The 21284-nt window shown below is 31.2% G+C and overlaps 1 protein-coding gene across 1 annotated transcript in view; it reads right to left on the bottom strand.

Moving 5' to 3' along the window:
- The window catches only part of LOC112780692 (callose synthase 5), a 30881-nt gene extending 11260 nt beyond the window's left edge, over positions 1-19621 (bottom strand). Inside the window, exons 1-26 of the mRNA XM_025824522.3 lie at positions 19435-19621; positions 19227-19327; positions 15916-16037; positions 15637-15733; positions 12806-12916; positions 12600-12728; positions 12397-12489; positions 12200-12291; positions 11977-12103; positions 11697-11834; positions 11532-11608; positions 11260-11332; positions 11035-11160; positions 9503-9617; positions 9055-9389; positions 8542-8594; positions 8393-8453; positions 8215-8296; positions 8057-8106; positions 7867-7953; positions 7162-7284; positions 6988-7082; positions 6791-6875; positions 6566-6726; positions 6300-6423; positions 5857-5948 (exon numbers count right to left, since the gene is read on the bottom strand). Coding sequence (XP_025680307.2) covers positions 5857-5948; positions 6300-6423; positions 6566-6726; positions 6791-6875; positions 6988-7082; positions 7162-7284; positions 7867-7953; positions 8057-8106; positions 8215-8296; positions 8393-8453; positions 8542-8594; positions 9055-9389; positions 9503-9617; positions 11035-11160; positions 11260-11332; positions 11532-11608; positions 11697-11834; positions 11977-12103; positions 12200-12291; positions 12397-12489; positions 12600-12728; positions 12806-12916; positions 15637-15733; positions 15916-16037; positions 19227-19327; positions 19435-19621 — 2936 coding nt within the window. The remainder of the gene's footprint in view (positions 1-5856; positions 5949-6299; positions 6424-6565; positions 6727-6790; positions 6876-6987; positions 7083-7161; positions 7285-7866; positions 7954-8056; positions 8107-8214; positions 8297-8392; positions 8454-8541; positions 8595-9054; positions 9390-9502; positions 9618-11034; positions 11161-11259; positions 11333-11531; positions 11609-11696; positions 11835-11976; positions 12104-12199; positions 12292-12396; positions 12490-12599; positions 12729-12805; positions 12917-15636; positions 15734-15915; positions 16038-19226; positions 19328-19434) is intronic.
- Between the last annotated feature and the right edge of the window lie 1663 nt (positions 19622-21284).

Genomic DNA, 21284 nt, shown 5'->3' with positions numbered 1-21284 from the left:
TTAATCTTAAAGGTACCCATTGAGGGGAGAATCCAAGAGCCACTAATGGTGGAGGGGATAGACATTCGTTGCAACTCAAAAATATTTCGGAGCTCCTTTTCCAAGGACAAAGCCATACCAGTCACCTTGTCTGTAGTCCAATGCTCGTGAGGATGAAAGATATCATTATTCCTTGAATGCCAAATCCACCAGAGACCAGAAAAGAATCTAAAGGGGCGTTGTTTGCTATTATGTACGAACCAACTCATCAAATCCATTGGTTGACCAAAGATTCCCAAAGATTCCCAAACTAGCTAGACTTTTGGACAATCCCGAATGTAATGTAAAACTGATTCCTGACCTGAGAAACATCGTGGACACCTATCCATGTGTGAAATGCCCCTCCTAAAACGAAATGTAGCAGTAGGAAGAGCCTCCCGAAGACATAGCCAGGCCAAAAATTTGTGCTTTTCTGAAACATGTTGACGCCAATGCCAAAGCCAATTACCCCTATCCTCCCAACTAAACATCTTCTTACTGAGCCACAAATAACCACTACGAGTATCATAAACTTTTGAAGCCGTACCAGTCCAACACCAACCGACCTCTGAACCAGCTTGAACATCCGGGTTGTAAGAGTTAATGTTGCTCTCCAGAGACTGTTTCACAGAAAAATAGATATTCTCAAGGTTCCATTATCCAGATGACCAAAGGTCCAAGATCCTGAGATCCGAATCAGAAATGTGAATATAATCCATCTCATGATACAGTCGCCCATCTCTTCTCCATTTAGAAAACCAAAAGTTCTATTTCAAATCCCAATGCACCAAATAAAACCTTCCTTTAGGATATCCCAAGCTCAACATATACTCTTCCAAATAGAAGATCCCCTTCTTCGAGACCGACTAAAACAATCATCTTTAGAAGAATGGTATTTCTCTGTCAACAGTTGAATTCATAACTTGGCAGGATGGTGGAAAAGTTGCCAAACTAGCTTTTCAAGAAGAGCAATATTAGAACAAAAAGGATCTTTAATTCTCAGACTCCCAAACTTCTTACGGGTAGGTGACCAACACCTTCGAGTTAACTAGATTCAAGCCTCTACCATCAGTTTGGCCCTTCCATAGAAAGTTTTGCATCATTGATTCTATCTTATTAGTTACCCCTTTAAAAAAGAGAGATACTTGCATGCAGTAAGTAGGAATCGCAGACACTACTGAATTGAGCAAACAGAGTATGCCCGCCTTATTAAAAAATCTCCCTTTCCAGCTGGCTAGCCTCCCCCAAATCTTGTCCAGAATATCATTGAAAGTTATGCGTGTCACCCGAGAGTGATTAAGGTTCACCCCTAAATACTTGCCCAAGTTCTAGACGAATCTGATGGAGGACATTCCAATGAAAATCTCTTTTCTTGTCGTCGAAATATTCCTAGAGCATAGCGCTTTAGATTTCACTATATTTACCTTCATCCTAGAGGCTTTGCAAAAATTTTCCAAAGTTACCATCACAGTTTGAACTTGCTATTTTTCGGTTTTACAGAAAAAAAAGCAAATCATCGGCAAATATGAAATGAGAAATTCTTGAACACCCTCTAGAAATCGCAACTGGCTTCCACAAGTCCCTATCAACTTGTTGATTAATAGAACAGAACAATCTCTCCATACACAACACAAACAGATACAGTGGGATCTCCTTACCTAAGACCCCTACTCGGAGGGAAGCTATTTAATCTATCCCCATTTCAGAGGATAGACAGTGAGAAAGCAGTGACACAACGCATAATCATATTGACTGTCGGAGGAGGAAAGCCAAAACTCACAATGGTTTGTTTCAGAAACCCCAAATCCACTCTATCGTATGCTTTCTCCAAATCAATCTTAAAAGCCAGGTTGCCTTTCTTTGACTTTGTCTTCTTCATTAAATGGAGAACCTCTTGTGCTACAATGATGTTGTCTGGGGTTCCTCTCCCCGAGATAAATCCTTTTTGAAGGGACCCAACAATCTCTTTGAGATGGGGACGAAGTCTATTGACTAGGACCTTCGTTATAACTTTGTAAACCACATTATAGAGACTAATAGGTCGAAAATCCTTCATGGAAATCGGATTTTCTACTTTCAGAATAAGAACCACAAGAGTTTCCATCATCCTTGGATCTATATCCAAACCAGAAAACGTATGACGAACCATAGTCCAAACATCAAAACCAACAATCTCCCAGTATTCTTTAAAGAAGAAAGCCTAAAACCCATTAGGGCCCGACGCCTTAAAAGAATGCATACTGAAAAAAGCTGACTTAACTTCTTCCAGAGTAACTGGCACTGTGAGGCTACAACAAGCTTCATCATTCAGAGAAAGTAGCGGCACATCACCAAGACAAACTAAATCTACATCCTCCGACTGCCAGAATAGGCGTTTATAAAAGGATTTAGCTCTGTACCCCGGATGAGTTGCCCAAGCTGCAATAAACCGAAAAGGTCTATTCTTTTTCGGTTGGGGACGACCTGTACATCGTTTTAGGATAGGACAATGATCAGACTTGAACCTATTTAAAATTTTTGCATAAGCCTCTGGAAAGAGAGATAACCATCCACTGTTGATATAGACCCGATCAAATTTTTTTGCCACCTCAACACCATTTTTTTACCCTTCTGTACCAAGAAAATCGTCTTCCAATAGTTTTCAAATCAAATAGATCACTATCCCCTAGAGAGGCAGCAAGCCAATCTGCATGGCAACTCGAAAAGAGGCAACCCTTAGATTCGTGAGAGAATAGTACTTCATTAAAATCACCAAGAACAATCCATGGCCCACATAAAGACGAAGACTGAATAACAAGATAATCCAATAGCAGAACTCTGGTATTAAACCGAGGACTACCATAGATACCACTGCACCTCCAAATTACATTATTTACCTAAACCTCAATTGTAATACACTAATCGAAAGCATCAATCCATTTGCAGTGAGCACCCTGCATTGCAGAAAGGAACCAGATACCTCCCTTATGTTCTGACGTCTCCACTATACTAATAGAGTGATAACCAAGTCTTTCCCATAACAGTTTCAAGTGTTGAAAATGATAGTGAATTTCAACCACAATAAAAATTACATGTTTAAATTTTTTAACCAGCTCTTTATAATTTACCCGAACTAACTTATTAGAACCACCCCTATTATTCTAAGCTATTATATTTAAACTCTCCATAATATAAGATATAAAAATATAAAATAAGGATATCAAAATACTTCACCAACCTAAAACCGAGGCTTCCCCAGCGGGAGTGACTTCCGTGGAGGTACAGTTTGGTGCCTCACTATAGTAGTATTTCTATAGAGCTTTGCAAATTCTTGATGGAAAAACTCTTCGCCATTGCGGTTCTTAGTCTCTTGACTAAACGCCTGATTTGTTTCTCGACCATGGCCTTTCACTGCTTGAATTTGCCGAACACTTCATCTTTTTTCTTCAAAAAATAAATCTAGACCTTTCTGGTATAATCATCGATCAATGCGAGAAAATAACGAGCTTCACCTAGCGAGTTGACAAGGGGAGGAACCCAAACGTCTGAGTGGACATATTCCAATATCCCCTTGCTATTATGTTTATAGGAGTTGAACTTGACTCGTTTTGATTTCCAAAGACACAGTTTTAACAGAAACCAAGTTTACAAATCTTCAGGCATTTCAGCATGCCTTTACTAGTAAGTATGGATATTCTTTTCTCACTCATGTGACAAGTCTCATATGCCATAGTCGTGTAGCATCGTTATCACCTTTCTTCGAGGATAAAACAACAGCATTTCCGCTACCTATGGTCTTCTACAATAAATAGATCCTACCATGAAGCTTTCCTTTCATTAGCACCATTGAGCCTTTTAATACTTTCAAGAAATTGCCTTCACCAATGAATTTGTAATCCTTTTTGACAAGGGCACTCAAGGAAGTCAGATATTTACCTAGTTCTGGTAGGTGCCATGAATTAATCAATATACTAGTACAATCATCTAATGTGATTCATACCTTTCCTTCACCTATAACTGGAATAGTTTGTTATCTCTCAACCTAACCTTTCCTTCTCTATTTTTGTAGGAAGTGAAAAGATCTTTCTTAGGTGTCATATGGAAGGATGCGCCAAAATCCATGATCCACTCATCTCTGTAGTTATCAGTAAATACAATTAGAGTAGAACTAGTATCATTGTCATCAGAACTTTCAATTATTATATTGGCAGAACTTTTGATTTCTCCATCCTTTGTGGGCAATTTCTTCTAATGTGTCCCAATTGTTAGCAATGAAAGCACTTCACAGACTTGTGCTTCTTGGACTTTGATCTTTTCTTACTCAAGCTTGTAGATCCTCTTTCTTTATTACGTCCTTTTGTCACGAACAATTCATCTGCTGGTGATTCAATAGTGGATCCAGACACTAATATCTAATATTCTTTTGTCATCGGTGCATCTTTGATTTTGTACTGTAATTTCATATCTACCTTATAACATGGTATCATGAAAATTATCGTACGAGAAAGGTAGTGACGTCAACAGGATTATGGCTTGATCAACATCTTCTCCTATTAGTCTAGATTCTCCAACATTGGATATCATTCTATTGAAGTCATCTATATGTTCTGAGTTTGCCTTGTTTCCTGCATACTTGAAGGTGTACAATCGATCCTATTGATATAACTTATTGGATAAGGTCTTTATAGACTATTTATTCTCTGAAGTCTTCATAAAGAATAAACAGTTATTTCTTTCATATCCTCTCGCAAAGCATTGTCTACAAGACTTAGTCATATAGTACTCCTTGCTTTGGCCATTGCCTCTTTCTTTTCTTTTTAAGAAAATGTCGCTGGCAATTTACATCAGCTTGCAGTGCATCTACTATACCATAATGGTCTAGTAGAGACTCCGCCTTCAACTTCCACAAGCTAAATCATTTGAACCGTCAAGTTTCTTCATTGCAAATTTTGGTACCGACATCTTGGATTTGAAATCAAGAATATTTTTCTAATAACAAAGAACAACTCTTTTCTTATGTGAAAGATCAGACAATACTGCAATTACAGAGCATATTCAGATTGATGTTTACCCTAAAACCAAATATCACTTGTTGGGAATAATTGGAATCAGGTACACTCCTAGCGTACTAAACCCTATGAGGGTGAGTGGAAGCGCACCAAAACTGATGTAGAATATCACCAGTAAATACAACAAGTAAAATTGTAAACGTTGTAATTTCGTACAGGTGAATGATAACTATATAGGTAAATAGTACTATATAGTGAACAGTACCCGTACAATGAACACTGCAATATGTATACTATGTCAGCAACAGAATAACACCCTCAATTTAACGTAAAAACTCCAAAATTATCGAAAAAATTTACCAACCAAACTCCAAAAAATATCCACTATATTCAATAGTAATTATAATAGTGTGATAACAGTAAAACACTCTTTTACTATAATTTATAATGACTAATGAATATTAAAAATTTTACCTAAAATCTAGTGTTTATTCCTCAACACTCTAATTTTATATCACACAGCTTTTCTAATATTACACTCACTACAAGAGAATTATTTCATAGAAATTATGAATTGCTTCTGTTTCGAACGAGGAACAATGCTGTATGAAGGGTTCTGTTTATAGAAAAAAAAATGGGCACTGTAGCACAGCTACAATACAGCTCTAGTGCCAATTTTTTCTTTTTCAATTCGGTGGCTACTTGCACCGTTTCTTTCTTTTATTTTACTAGCCAACAATGTTAATTTTTATTGCAAAAAGACAAGCAACACTCGTACGGTTTCAACATTGTTATCATATTAATTTATAACTAACATATTTGAAATTCAATTCACTTAAGTGAAACCAACCTGATTTCGTTGACCATCATATCAGTAACCACTTCTAAGATGTCTTGCAGCAACACTACTACTGTATTTCGCTTGGATGGATCCGCATCTTTCTGTGACAAGAAAGCATGACACAAGTTTCCAAATACTAAGTCAAGACACCATTCAAGAATACAAGCTACAGAATTATATTATATTAGCAAATTGGTAGGAACTTCATGCCTAGAGATTTACAATTTTATTATCTCTTAAATAAAAAACTTAATTTGAGAAAAAATAGTTCCCAATAACTGAGATGCGAGAGAAAAAAAATTGAAAATTAAGGTTTACATTGACCCCAATAATGACTTGAGTATGTGTCTCTCTCAATAAGTTAAAAAATGTGATGAAATACAGTTATTGTTGCCTAAAGGCTTTATATAAGAAAGAGTAGAGATTAGAGATGCATATTCTAAATGTCTCACCAAGATTTCCACAAGCTCCACAAACTTTTTAAAAAGGGAAGGTAAAAAGCTCATTCGGAAATTGGTAGTAAGTGTATTCTTTGATATGTTGTTCTTAACTTCTTTAGTGATGATAGAAATTATCCTGTTCCAGCACAATAAATTCATAAGTGCTGATAATGATTCAATTTTAATGAAATTTCATAAGGCATCTTCAATCACATGTGCTACTAAATAAAAACAACAAGGAAAAAAAAAGGAAAAGAAAAAAGAACCCTTAATGGTACCTCTTTTCATTTTCACCGACAACCAAATCACGAAGAACATGTTTAAGAGATTGATAACATTCGATCACAGCACACTTCATGTATTGATCTGCACTTATGCGCTTCCAAAGATCAGAGTCCTTTCCTCGAAATTGAGTTGCCATATCCAGAGCTACAGGAATCTGTAAAGGCTACAGTCAATCACGAGCTGGTCAAACATAAATATTAAAATCCAGTTATACAGACCTTGCTTGCAAGCAAAAACGGTGGCCACTGAATTGTTTTCAGACGAGAATCTGAAGAGTAAGGAACCAGCAAAAGATCCATTTCCCTGGATTTTGCAAGCACTTAGTAATAAGTGATGAGCATAGAAAATAAGGATCAAGGAGAAAGTAATAGAAACCAGGTAAGAGCAACTAAAGACATTTTCTTTGAGGCCTTGCCTATCACTAATGAGATCTTCCTCACGAAAACTGCAAATAATTTCATTCCATAATTGCGCAAATTTGGCAGCTTCACTTCTTCTGCTAGCAGAAATCTATACAAGCATGGAAATTGAAGTGAAGAGAATAACGAGATTTATTTTTAATGTACTAAGCAATGAAAATGAGGTAGACCTCATCAAATTTCTTTGAGAAAGAGAATTTCTTTCCTTGCTTCTTTTGGGAAGGAACCAAGTATGTGTTGAATGCACCGGGCAATGACTGGAACCGTGATCTCAGCATGCTCATAGTGTGTATCTGTATAACCAAATGGATAACAACATTAACTGAATATCAAAGCATTACTGTGAACTGATTATTCCATAAAAAGTTTTCCCATCTCAAGTTCACCCTTAAATGAAAAGGATAGTCCAAGTTTATCAACAAGTTGGAGACTTGGAATTCATAAAACTGTTGTAAATGATTATCCAGCATCATATGTCTCCAAATTGCTCCTTTAAATTTCTCAAATTGATTACGTATGTTTGATTGTTAGTATGTGAGTGTGTGTTGCAAAAATGTAGAAAGCAGAAAAGATTATGTATCACAAATCCTGTTCAGAAATAGCAAGCTAAAGAAAGGATAAAATTGATAGCGGCCTCTCCTAGATTTTGGTCCATAACTGAAAATTAAGGTCCAAGTTTCTTTATAGATTGGATACTTCAGAAGTTCATAAAAACATAAGCAGATGATGATCCAGTACTATGTATCCCAAAGGATCCTAATCATTTTTCATCTTGATTAAATAAGTTCAATTTTTAGTTAGATGCGCAAGTCTGCATTAGTTTATCGCAAATACTCCTCAGACATTGCTAGTAATATGACAAAATTGATTACGACCTCTCCTAGACGATCAAAGGCTCCAATAACACCACCGTACAAAGTTGAGAAGACTGCGTACCAAATTTGTGCATCCATGAAATAAACCTGTATTGAAAATTCAAATAACGACATAAAATTTCTGATAACTCATCTGAACAAGTGGAAAGATTAATATATGAACATAAACATGAAAATATAGCATTAGCACCATGAGTACAGGAGCCCAGAGTGCAACGACTGCGCTATAGTTATGCCGAGCTGCATAGACCAGCAAATATTAGATCAACAAAATGAATAGCATGCTACAATACAAGGTAATCATGAAGGGGAAAAAAAAGAAGAAAACAAGCAGGAGGAGGAGAATACCATCGGGGAAAAACTCGTGCCAACCATAGTCAACATGTTTAATGGCCATTATTAACTTTGTTGGCTCAATCAGAGGTTTTATCTGAATATAGACAAAGCAGTTAAAATCTTAAAAGAGGCCCAATAACTTCATAAGCTTAGTTTTAATTAACAAGTACTGAACATATAGGGTTTTTACTTGGACAAAATAGCTGAACGAAAATTTGGAAGCCAATAGTAGGACCCAGAAAATAGTGTACCTGGCATTCAAGAATGAACATAAATGATGGAACAATAATTTTCAGACAATAAACAAGGGGACAATCCAATAGTTTGCATGAAACTTACTTTAGGAGAGCAAATTGATTTTCGTGCATTCCTCTTCCAACATATATTCTTGGCTGCAAGGGGAGAAAAACAAATCATTTAGAAAACGAGAAAGGGGGAGGAATTACTTTGACCAGCCTATTATGCCAAATATATGTTTTTTATATGACTAACCGTCACTGGCTCATCGTATTTGTGTATTCAAAACATACACATCCAAGTCTTTTTATAAACGAAGTACAAAGATAAACAATAAGACTTACATTAATGTTAGTTATAACTGATTTTTGTTATGTTAGACTAATTTAATTAGACTTAATTAACAAAAAGACTTAAATGTATAGTATTATTTTATATTTCTATTAGCTTGATGTTCTTCGTATGAAAGAGATCAGCCTTTTCCATGTCAATAATATTCAGTTAAGAAACCGTACTACATGAGAAGTTTCTTACAAACCGAAAATTTTCAACATATATTATCTAACAACGAACAGAAATAGTTCAATACGTTAGAGAATAAGACAACATGAGTACCTGAGACCACCACAAGAAGAGTCTGACTATGTGCCAGTCTGAGTTTTCAATCCAACGCCTGAGCATTGGGAAAAGAAAGAGTATAGCTGCTAGTAGATTTGGAAGCATATACAATGCAACTGCAAAGAGATACAACGGTGGAATGCCCTCTATTTTATCAAGAAAGGAAAGCAGCTGCTTGAGAGCTTGAGGGGAACCCTTGATGGCATGCACGTAGAAGGCTGAAAGAATGATAGTCCAACAAAGACTGACAATGACTTTAAGAATATTTCTTAGCACATCAGTGAATTTCCACCGATGATAGCCTGGAAAGTTCAGGAGCAGGTCCAGGATACCTAAATCAAAATAACAAATGAAGACAAGAAATAGTAAATTTCTATGACAATGCGGAAGAAGAAAAATAGGACAGTAAAAAAAATTAAGAGCCACTTAAGTAAATGTGTCAAACTTTGAAGTAAGCGCAGAATGGATGCTGTGATGAAGATACTAGAGAGATTAAATAAGACATCTTTCTGAAAGATATCCATCAGTGAAATCCCATCCCATGCAATAATGAACATCACCTGTAATAAGAATCCCAAAGCATTGTGCAACCAAATTAACCACATTTAAATCCGCGCGTTGAGCGAAATTAAAAGAATTAATTTGGATATATAAACAAAATTTTAAAAATTAATATTAAATTTAAATAATTATAAGAACATTATATATTTTAATGTTTGAAAGAGTTTATTACTTAATACACATACATACATATATATATATATATATATATATATATATATATATATATATATATATATATATATATATATATAGAGTAAACTTAAATATTATAGTACAAGAATAAAATTATCATATATAATATAAGTATGAATATAATATTTCAATTTAATAAAAATAATATTTATTTTTTCATAAATCATGACATCATACATTTTTATTATTATTAATACAATTAAATAATATTAAAAATATAAACTGTTAAAAAATAATATATAAATAACAAAGACAATATTTAATTAGATTAAAAATAAAAAAATTTAAAAATATTATAAAAACATCATACATTATTATAGTATTTTAAGAATTCATCACCCAACATATAGGAAATAAATTATTTGGCAAACTAAAATAAAAAAAATGTGGCCATCAACCAAATTTTTTAAACAATTGTGCAAAATATTAACAAGAATAGAGGATAAAAAGTGAGAAGCATAAAATTATGGGAGAGAAAATAAAGAAGATGTGTGAAGTGAATATTAATTTATATAGTAAACATAAATAGAGGTGAGAATAAAAAGAGAAAATAAATTAAATTTTATTAACTAATTTATATTTATTAAAAAATAACATTAATATTAAAGGCATAAAATAACTTACATAGAAATAAACAATAAAATATATTAACAAGTAAGAATAAACACTACATAGAAGAATAAAAAATAATGTACTACTAAAAACATTATAAAATAATAATTTTACAAAAATATTTATGTAGCAATATTAGAATATATCTAATATGTTGAGAATTTATTGTGTCAGTATGTGATTTTTTTTACACATTATAATAAATTGATAGATAAATAGATAAAAAAAATTTAAAAAATAATTTTTTTCAATAAAATATATAATATTAAAATTGTCTACAATTCATATAAACAAACAATTTTTATATTATAATTTTTTTTAAATTAAATATTTTAGCATGTGAAATTAGAACATTAATACTCAATCAATTATAAAGATGTTATTTTTTATAATAATATAAATGTAATTCTAAGATATAATTTTTTATGTTATTATAAAATAAATGACATGACAGTTTTATATTAAAGTTAAAACTTAAAAGCTTATACATCAATTGTTCACTATAATATTAGTTTGGGTCCTCTCTTATATGTTATAATAAATATGGAAAAATACTTGCTTAAGCGTTTCCTTAATTGCTTCTATTGAAAAAAAAAAAAAGAAAAATACCTGTAAACCCAGAATAAAAAAGGTCCAAAGTCTATCGAAACTGTGGAAGAGGTGCCAGAATGATCGCGTCTCAACAAAATTTGATTTCCCTGTTTTTCCAGATTTTCTTGGAACACCCTTTTTTCCCTAATATTACATTTTTATAAGTTGAGAATTAAATAAGTAGTATTTTACAATCGGACCAGTAACTTCGTAGACTATGTATACTTTATAGTCAGTTTATACCCGATCATTTGTCGATTTAAAAAATTCACCATCATCACGCATTGGCCATCCAAGAGAAAAGCAATCAGGTGACCTGCAACACAGTGCATAAAATAAATAAATAAAATAAAATAAATTTATGAGAAGTTAATAATTAATAATTATTAAATAATAATTTAATCAAACATATTAAATCATCTATAGATTTTGAATTTAGATCAAATAAATTCAAACCATGCTGACAAAACGGGCCAAAAAGTCTGATTCAAAGATAAAATACAAAGGAAACAAACCAGAAATACTCATTTAGATCGTCATAGTTGCACCATGCTGAGTGAGGAGCCGTTCCATTTTTGCTCCTCTTGGCTTCCTGTATTAATTAACTGGGCTACTAAGGGACACAGGTACCTAGACAATATAAATACTTGACTATTGCAATGTCTCAAAGAAAAGCATACCGTGTCTATTACTCGGTAGAGGGGAGTTATAACCTTGCGTAGAAATGCCTCTTCATCACCACCATAAGAAGGCTTGATATTTTCACCCGTAACAATGCTGACATTTCCAGCCATTAGACCGTGTAGTTCATATGCCATCTGAAGTTAGAATTGACCATTATTAGCAGAGCAAAACATTACTTAAAAACAAGGATTACAGTAGAAAAACAGTGATAGCACATTTACATGAGATTCAAGCACAAACAAAATGAACCATGCGCAGATTAATTTGTACACTCACGTTGTGAAATATGTAGCATAGGCACTCAGGCATGAAGCGAACATTGGACGCCTCACCCCAGATGAGAAGGTACAAGCCCATATAAAGCAACTTCCTCTGTTGCACCTCTTGCTGACCTTGAGGAAGTCTATGTGAGAGAATATGATAAAGTGATCATTAAATTTTTTATGATGAGCTAAAAGAAGCATAAGTGTTCACTCATGCATATACTGTTATGCCTCACCGTAAACTATGTTTTCGTCCCAAGAATTTGCACCATTTTTTATAATTCTTAAAAAGCTCTTTCATCACTTCATCAACAGCACGATCATCGAGCTGCAATTCATTCAAATAAGATAAAATACAAATAAAAATAAAAATAGAAAGAAACAGCAGAATAAAAACTATTAGGCCAAAGCCAAATACAAGACAGGTACGTGCCATGTTTAGAGGCTCAGGTTTAGGGTGTAGCCTTATATGAGAATTAGCAAGAAGCAGAATCAGATGCTCTCTCTGATTCCTGACGTTGTCCCTCTGCACACAAATTTACCATATGCAATAACAATTTAAGCAGATTATACAAAAAAATGTAATGAATCATAAATCATTCTCCTCTAGCATTGTGTGTTGGTCAAAATACATGCCTGGAAACCAAACATGGCTTTAAGCCAATCAAGCATGTCTAAGTCTCCTGTTCTCTGTCTTTGTTGCTCGAAAGAACTAGGCCAGTTCAAGCCTTGTGTGTTCCATAGCGCAGAAACAGCAGCTTTAATCTAATAAGGAAAGAAAGTCCAAGAACTCAGTGCAGTCATAATCAACAACGAAACTTCACTACCAACAGAAGCAATACCTCTTCAAATTGCATAATGGGTAGAGAAGCACCAGCAGAATCCAGAGGAAGGATATTATAAGGTGTATAAATTTCCTTTTTTTCCTGGACATCTCTGGCAGCCGCGATAATCTGCAAAAGAAAATTTACGCTCCAGGATCTGAATATTGAAATGATAAAAAGAGGGATGAAATTCCCATTTTAGAACAAAATTAATATTTTTTTCGCTAATAATATTACAAAAATATAAATCTTTTAAAATTATATTAATCTTATCATTATAGATTACGACACAAAAAATTTATGACATTAAATTATTTTTACAAAAAAGTCATAAGAGACAAAAGTCTCCATCAGTATAGATAAAAAAATTAAATAATAAAATTTTTAGTTATTATTTTTATGTGAAAGAGTTTAATTTTTTACTAATAATTAATTTTAATATTTGTTATCTAAAATTTAAAAGAATTTAACGTGTATATTTTTATATTTGATTAGATGTTAAATTTATTGTACAAATAAAAATAATTAATTTTTATGTTTATTATTTAAAAATAATATTTTTTTATATATAAATATATAATTAGATATTAACATAAAAAATTTATAATGATAGTTGTAAAATTAACTCAATTTTTTTTAAATAATTGAATATTAATTCTAATTTTTAATCATAAGTATTTTTTCTAAATTATATATAATAAATATTTAAAATAAAAATATAGATTAAAAAGATAAATAATAAAATTAAAACTAAATAAAAAATATGCATATAATAATATTTTTATTTAAATTATATTATGTTGTTAATTTTTTTTTTTTTTGTAGAACAGATAGGTAGAGAAAAATAGAGAATAAAATAAAAGAGAGAGAAAGATAAAGAAGAAGAATGAGAAAAGGATCATAGTTTATTAATTTTGAAAGTTAAAAAAATTATTTAATTATAATGAAAAAATATTTGGTGACACATTTTGATTTTTCAAACTATTAATATAAATTATAAATTATAAATTATATATAGAGTGAGAAAGATAAAGAGAAATAGAAAAAGAGAGAGATAAATAAGAGAAGGTAAAAAGATAATTTACTAATTTTGAAAAAAAAATCTATTATATATTCTATTATATATATATATATATATATATATATATATATATATATATATATATATATATATAATTTTACAACTAAAATATGCCACATGTTATTTTTTCATTGTAATTGAAATCAAATTTTTTCTACCAAAATTAAAGAGTCTTGTCCTCTTTTCTACTAATTTTACAACTAAAATATGTCACATGTCACTCCCACATTACAATTAAAATCAAATCTTTCCCTCCAAAATTAAAGAGTTCTTCCTTTATCCCTACTAATTTTACAACCAAAATATGTCAGATGTTATTTTTTCATTATAATTGAAATCAAATCTTTTCCTCCAAAATTAAAGAGTTTTCCTCTAACTGTCTCTTCTTTTATCTATTCCTCTCATTCCTTCAACCACTCTATCTCTTTTATATATCATTATCAATGAATAATTAAAAATTTGACAATCAAAATGTGCAACGTGAAATTTTTTAATTATATCAAAATTAAAATTAAAATATTAAAATTAAAATATAGCTATATTATATATTATATTATATATTATTATCTAATCTAATAACAAAATGGGTCACATGATACTCTTATTAAATTTGAGAGAAAATAATTCTCCTAAAATTAAACTTTCTTTTTAAATTCTCTCATCTACATCTTTCCTCTTTTTTTCTATTTCTCTCTGCCATTCTCACTCTATATATTATTATCTAATTTAATAATCAAATGTGTACATAACATTCTCTTATTCAAATTGAGAAAAAAATATTTTTTTCTAAAATTAATAAACTCTCTTCTTAAATTCTCTCATCTGTCTCTCTCTTTCTTTTTTTTTTCTTTTGGTGACTATCTCTCTTTCTGTTTCTCTCTACTCTTCCTACTCTATATATAATTTATAATTTATATTTTATATTAATAATTTGACAAATAAAAATATATCATCAAATATTTTTTTATTATAATTAAAATAAAATTTTTTCTTTCAACATTAATAAATTTCCTCTCTCAGTCTTCATCTTTATCTTTCTCTCTCTCTCTTCTCTCATTTTTTATTTTTTCTATCTTTATATTCTACAAAAAATAAAATTAACAAAATAATATAATTCAAATAAAAAATATTATTATTCTTATATACACATTATTTTAGTTTTTTTATTTAGTTTTAAACTTTTACTATTTATCTTTTTAATATATATTTTTTTTCTTTTTTAAAATATTTATTAAATATAATTTAAAGAGAATACTAATGTTATGATTAAAAGTTAAAATCAAAATTCAATTGTTTAAAAAAAATTAATTTTAAATTAATTTTATAACACTCAATATAATTATTTTCATGCTAATATCTAATTATATTTTTATAATTTCGGGTAAAATACTATTATTTCTTTTAAATTTTAAGAAAATAGTGTCATGTGAATATTTTAGTTATTAAATTAGTTAATAATATATAAATATAGTATATAATATAGCTATATTTCAATTTTTATATTTTAATTTAATTTAAATGTAATTAGAGAATGTTATATTGTATATTTTGATTGTGAAATTTGTAATTAGTCATTGATAATGATATATAAGAGATAGAGTGAATAAAGAAATAAGAGAGATAAAAGAATAAAGAGAAAATAAAAATTCTTTTATTTTAAAAAAAAATATTTGATTTTAATTATAACAGGTAGATGACATATAACACATTTTGTAAAATTAGTAATATATAATCCATAAAAATTCGAAGGATATGAACCTAGACCAACCTCAGGAGCTACTTCTTCGACCTTCTCAGTCTTATTAACAGCACAAAGCACTTCAAAAAGCACCCCGGCAGTCTGATAAGCTTTACTGAGCTGGGCTCTGCAAAACAATTTCAATTTCAGTGGCAATGGGGAAGTAATTATTTACTATGGAGGGGGAGGTAAAAGCTAACATGATATCAGACGCGACTTACAAAATCCGCCACAAGCAACAATTAGAGAGGCACAATTAATACTTCATTATAAGAACTACGAAAACTCCTAAGGCTTATATGTATGTACCTGTCTGCCTGATCAGCCTGATCAAGGGTTCTGACATAATGTTCATAGTATTGCTGATAGAAAGCCTGGATTTCTCTTGCATCTGTCTTCTTAACTCGAGAGGGAAGACTAGTTGCATTGTCCTAATGTTGGAGAAATTATGTAAGTTACAGTAATAATAAAATGGCAGCTCTTCTCCGCGGAAAAAGAAATGCTGCTCGTTACAAATATTTTCCTTTCCCATTTTCAATTCATGGAATAGAGTAATTGATTGCTTCAACTCCTTAAGAAGACCTCCCCTATTCCAAAAGAATTTTCCCAAAAAACCCGATGGAATTCCTGAATCCCATCGCTATCACGAAACAAATTCTTCGAAGAGGTAAGATCGTTTTTCATAAATTATATAATGTGTTTTTTGTAAAATAGATTAAAAATACACGATACCTACTAATATCTACAAATAAAATATTAGAGTGGTGGATATGTTTAGTTAGACTTCATATAAATAACATTTACCATCATATATATTTTTAACAAAATATTATTTACACATAAAAAAATTAATTATTAAATTAGTTATTATATATTTATATATAAAAATATATTTATTTAATTAATTTTTAATATATATTTTATATTTTAATATATATTATATCGATAATTAATTTTAATAACTAATTTTTAATGTAATTATTCTTTTAAAATAAGATGTCATAAATATATAATGCGCAACATTTGCACCCATCATAATAATAATAATAATAATAATAATAATAATAATAATAATAATAATAATAATAATAGGCTGGGTCGTCAAACTTATGGTGGCTAACCATGGCTAAGTGCTGACAGGTCTGACGACACCTGACCACATGGTTGTACTACGTTAGTAATCAGAAGCACTTATGGAGTTATGGGTAATTACTAATTAGGCTGTTTTCAGGTGCGGTAAATTTGGCGTCATTATCGCAGCCTCGCAGGGCATAGTTGAAAATTGAAGGCCGAAAACGATGTGTACATGGTCTGAGCTCAGGTGGAACCGGTCAACCGGATAATAAAATCCAGAAGAGTGAAAATGAAACTAGGGATATATTATTTAAGTTCACAAAGGATCGAACTCTTGACTTTTCAGATCTAATATTCTAATATCATGTTATGATACCACTCATTCCAAAAACTTCAGCTGATAAAAAAATATAACACTAATGATTATATCTCTAATACTCCATAAACCTCCATTGTACATATTGTATAAATATTTCATTGGCTTCTCATACTTTCCCATCTAATAAAAATTAATATTAGTCCAAGTTGATAGGGCTAGGACAATAAAACCCCGTGCTAATGAATTCTCCGAGGCATAACAAAAAATAAAAAAATAAAAATAAAAATAAGCACTTATGAGTCGGTTGCTTTGAACGGTGGAAGCTACTAAGAATATTGTTAGTTTTATCATGAATATGTTGTTTGAGTAATGCCATATTATGTTATGTGTTCTCCGAATTAAAAGAAAGGTGTTAAACTTGTAAGTTGTAATTGGAAAATATGGTGGGATAGAGATCTCAACTTAAAATGGCAAGTTTAATCTTACGTTATGAATGGTGAGTCTTGTGAGGGTGGATTAGAGGATTGACAAATTAATAAGATAAATAGGAGAAGGTAGTTTGATGATGGTTGGTACACATAGTCCCACTAATATAGTAAATACGACTTTCTCTCAAGTCTCAACCATGCCAATAAGGAGGGGGTGGAAATAGCGTCTATGACTTCTCTCCAGATCTTACTCCGGCAATAAATGACGGCCGGTAAATACCGTCTGGTGCCGTCGAAACTCACGAATCAACCTCAGTTATGAGTTAACGGACTCCGTCCATTGCGACGATTTCCTAGATTCATCTACCATTGCTTGTCATCTCCAACCTTTGACAATTTTTTCTTCCTCAAACTCTAATTCTAATTTCTCTAATTTTTTATTTATCTCCAACAATTTCTTCCTCAATCAAAATTCAATTTCCTCTACTAGCCCTTGTCCACTGTTATAGTAGCATGTGAAATTTACCGTACTTAGCTAATTAACCGCAAATCATAATTGCGGTCAATTTAATTACATACATCAAAATGTCATCTTTTTCTGCATGTCACGTCATTCGACCACCATAGCCACGATAAAACCATGGCCACCGCCGATTAGAGACAACACATAATAATAATAATAATAATAATAATAATAATAATAATAATAATAATAATAATAATATAAGTAAAAGTATATAATAAACATAATATTAATAAATTTATTAAGAATTTTATTTTAATAAAAATATAATAAATATATTAAAATTTTAAATGTTACTTATTTTTTAAATTAATTAATAATTCTAATATAATCAAATTTTTGAACGCGTATTAGTTAAATAATAATAATAATAATTACAAAGGTGAGAATCTTACACCAATCTCACACCATCAAATCATCATTGATGGCTAGTTGATGACTAACAATCACAAAAATTGCTGGCCCCCTAGCATTGCAAAAGGAAAAGTCTAGGGAGCCAGCAGTTTTGTTGAATTTTGGCCAGCATTTAACCAGCAGAGAAAGGTGAGCCATTGGATGAAATCTTACACCAATCTCACACCATCAAATCATCATTGATGGCTAGTTGATGGCTAACAATCACAAAAATTGCTGGCCCCTAGCATTGCTCGTTACAAAAACCTCTCATCTACGAGATTTTAGTTGAAAATTTATCACCACAGCCGTGAAAATTTGGGCGAGAGGAAGATCACCAGTAGACCATTATTAATCACTAATAGAATAAACTTTTTTTTCAATTAGAAAAAGGTAAAAGTTTTTTTATACGGTAATATTAGAGAAATAGTAACTTAAAACAACAATAAAAATGCAACAAAGCTACTGAAACTAGAGAACAACACACAATTTAATCTAGTAAAAGTATAGATAAACAATAAAATTATTAAATAATGTGAACAATAAATATATTAGATGTTCAATTTATTAAATGTATATATAATTATTCTAATATTAATATTTAAATAAATAATTTAAAAATATAATATATTTTTACTTTATTGAACCAATTTTAAACTTCATTCTTCGTATTATTCACAAAAATCATTAAAGTCCATTAATCTAATATTGAGCATGCATGAACTTCTTGCATGAAGGGAGATTAGAGCATTATCATGTGCTGTGTTTGTTTCACGCACGGTATATATACTCACACTCAGGCTTCAGCAGTCCTCATTCACGCATGAAATACATAATGCAGAGTTAGTTGAGAAAATCGAAACAAATGAAACTACAGGCTTACCCTCTCTAATCGCTGCAGCAGCAGCGTCTTGAACTGCCTAACGCCACGGCCGGTGGAGGTCTGATCCAGCCTGTGCGCTTTCTCGAAGGCATAGAACCTACCTGCCAATCATCATTACGCGCTCAGCAACATTAATTTGCACATCATATTTCAAAATTCAATAACACAAAATCACTATTATTATTATCAAGATCGATCCGTTACGTACATAGATAGGCAACCCTGGGACGCTCGGCTTCGATCTCGTTGGCGACACGGAGAATGGGAGAAATGGAGGCGAGTGAGGACGGCACCACTTCGTTGTCGAAAACCTCCATGTTGAAGGTGGTGGAGGCACTCCTTGAACCCCGCCTCACCAACGTGGTCGGCGGCATTACTCCGTCTAGTTGCGACATTCTTCTTTACGTACGTGACTCGCTCTGTCTATACCGTAAAGATATCTCTCTCTATTCCGTATCCTCTTCTTCCTGCAGTTCTCACTCAACCACTCAGTTAATTAATTCGCTTCTCCAACACAAAATCCAAGTTAAATTAACAATCTCTAGCTAGATACGATCTAGGAAAATTCAACTCCGATCCTCATGTGGAAAATCAAATTAAACACAAATTATTATCCTTTAATAATAGGAATGAGACTCATATATCAATCAATATGCATTATATTGCAAGAAATGGTTACTACCGTCCAAGAACGTGAGAATGTTTGAATATGTTTATAAAATCTCGGATTGATTATTGTAGAAATTCACACGTTATTGTTCGTACCTGTGATCAAAGGTAAGGGATCGGAGAATCACATTGTGGATTTTGGATGATGGTAGAGTCTCTGTACGCGCATTATATATTTTGAAGCGAGATCTAAGACGCAAGAACAGAAATCCGAAAGAAAGAGAAAAGAGGAAAAATAATCTGCAAGAAGCAGAAATATAGAGGTGAGTATAGAGAGAAGTGCGGTGAGATAGATGTGAGAGTGAGAATGATTGGAAGATAGAGCACCGTTTCCGGAGGTCAAGGGTAAGAGAGAGAGAAGAGTGTGAGAGAGTGAGTGAGCGCGCGTTGACAAGAGTTTGAACCCTTAGTCTTAGGGAAGGACTTCAATTTCAATGGAAATCCGTTTTCCTCTTAACACGCCAACCCATCCCACGTTCGGTTATCCTGTTATTCTTCACGTCACTGGTCACTCTTTGCTCCAATATTATTCGTGAAAAAATTCAGCTTCTTTTAGTATTTTTAATAAATAAATTTTATTAATTCGTTTGTATAAATTTTAAAAATTATAGTTATAAATTGTATTAATTTATATATATATATATATCAAATTTTGATAAATATAGATAAAATTATATATTTTTGTATGTAAAATATTTATAAATATGAGTATAAATTATTACTAATAGGAAAGTACAGGGAGCCAATGGCTTAAGCGTACAATAGAGGTTCAGAAAGTATTAGAGATATAATTATTAGTGTTACATTGTTCTATTAAGTTACGCTTTTGGGATGAGTGATTTCATGATATGATATTAGAATTCAAAATCCAAAAGGTTAGGGGTTCGATCATGGGTGATGTTCATTTTATTTATTTATCAAAAATATTAAAAAATTATTAAAATTTATTATTTTTTATTATTTTTAAATTATTAATATTTAAAAATTGAGATAAAATATATTATTAGATTATTAAATGTCTAAGAGAAGGTGTGGTTAAAAAAATGTTTACATTCATAGGAATCTTTACACACCAAATTTTTATTATGTTATTTTACAATGTAAGATTTTCAGGAATTTAAAAACTACACTTTCTAAAAGAATTAAGTTAGACTACATAATATCAAAAAATAATAAATTCTTAATATTTATTATTTATTATTTATTTATATATAAATTATATATAATTATTATACATTCAAATATTTTTTCATTCAAATTTATTTAAATAGGTTCAACATTAACAAAAATCACTCTCATTAAAGGAACGTCATTATACGCACTTCTTTTTTTATTGTTTTAAATTTATGTAGATTCTTTTTTTTCTTCTCTTTCGTTATCGTTATCACC

The sequence above is a fragment of the Arachis hypogaea genome, chromosome 3, assembly GCF_003086295.3.
Source record: "Arachis hypogaea cultivar Tifrunner chromosome 3, arahy.Tifrunner.gnm2.J5K5, whole genome shotgun sequence".
NCBI lineage: Eukaryota > Viridiplantae > Streptophyta > Magnoliopsida > Fabales > Fabaceae > Arachis > Arachis hypogaea.
Note: the sequence above shows the minus strand (reverse complement) of the source record. Positions and strands in the feature narration are given on the sequence as shown.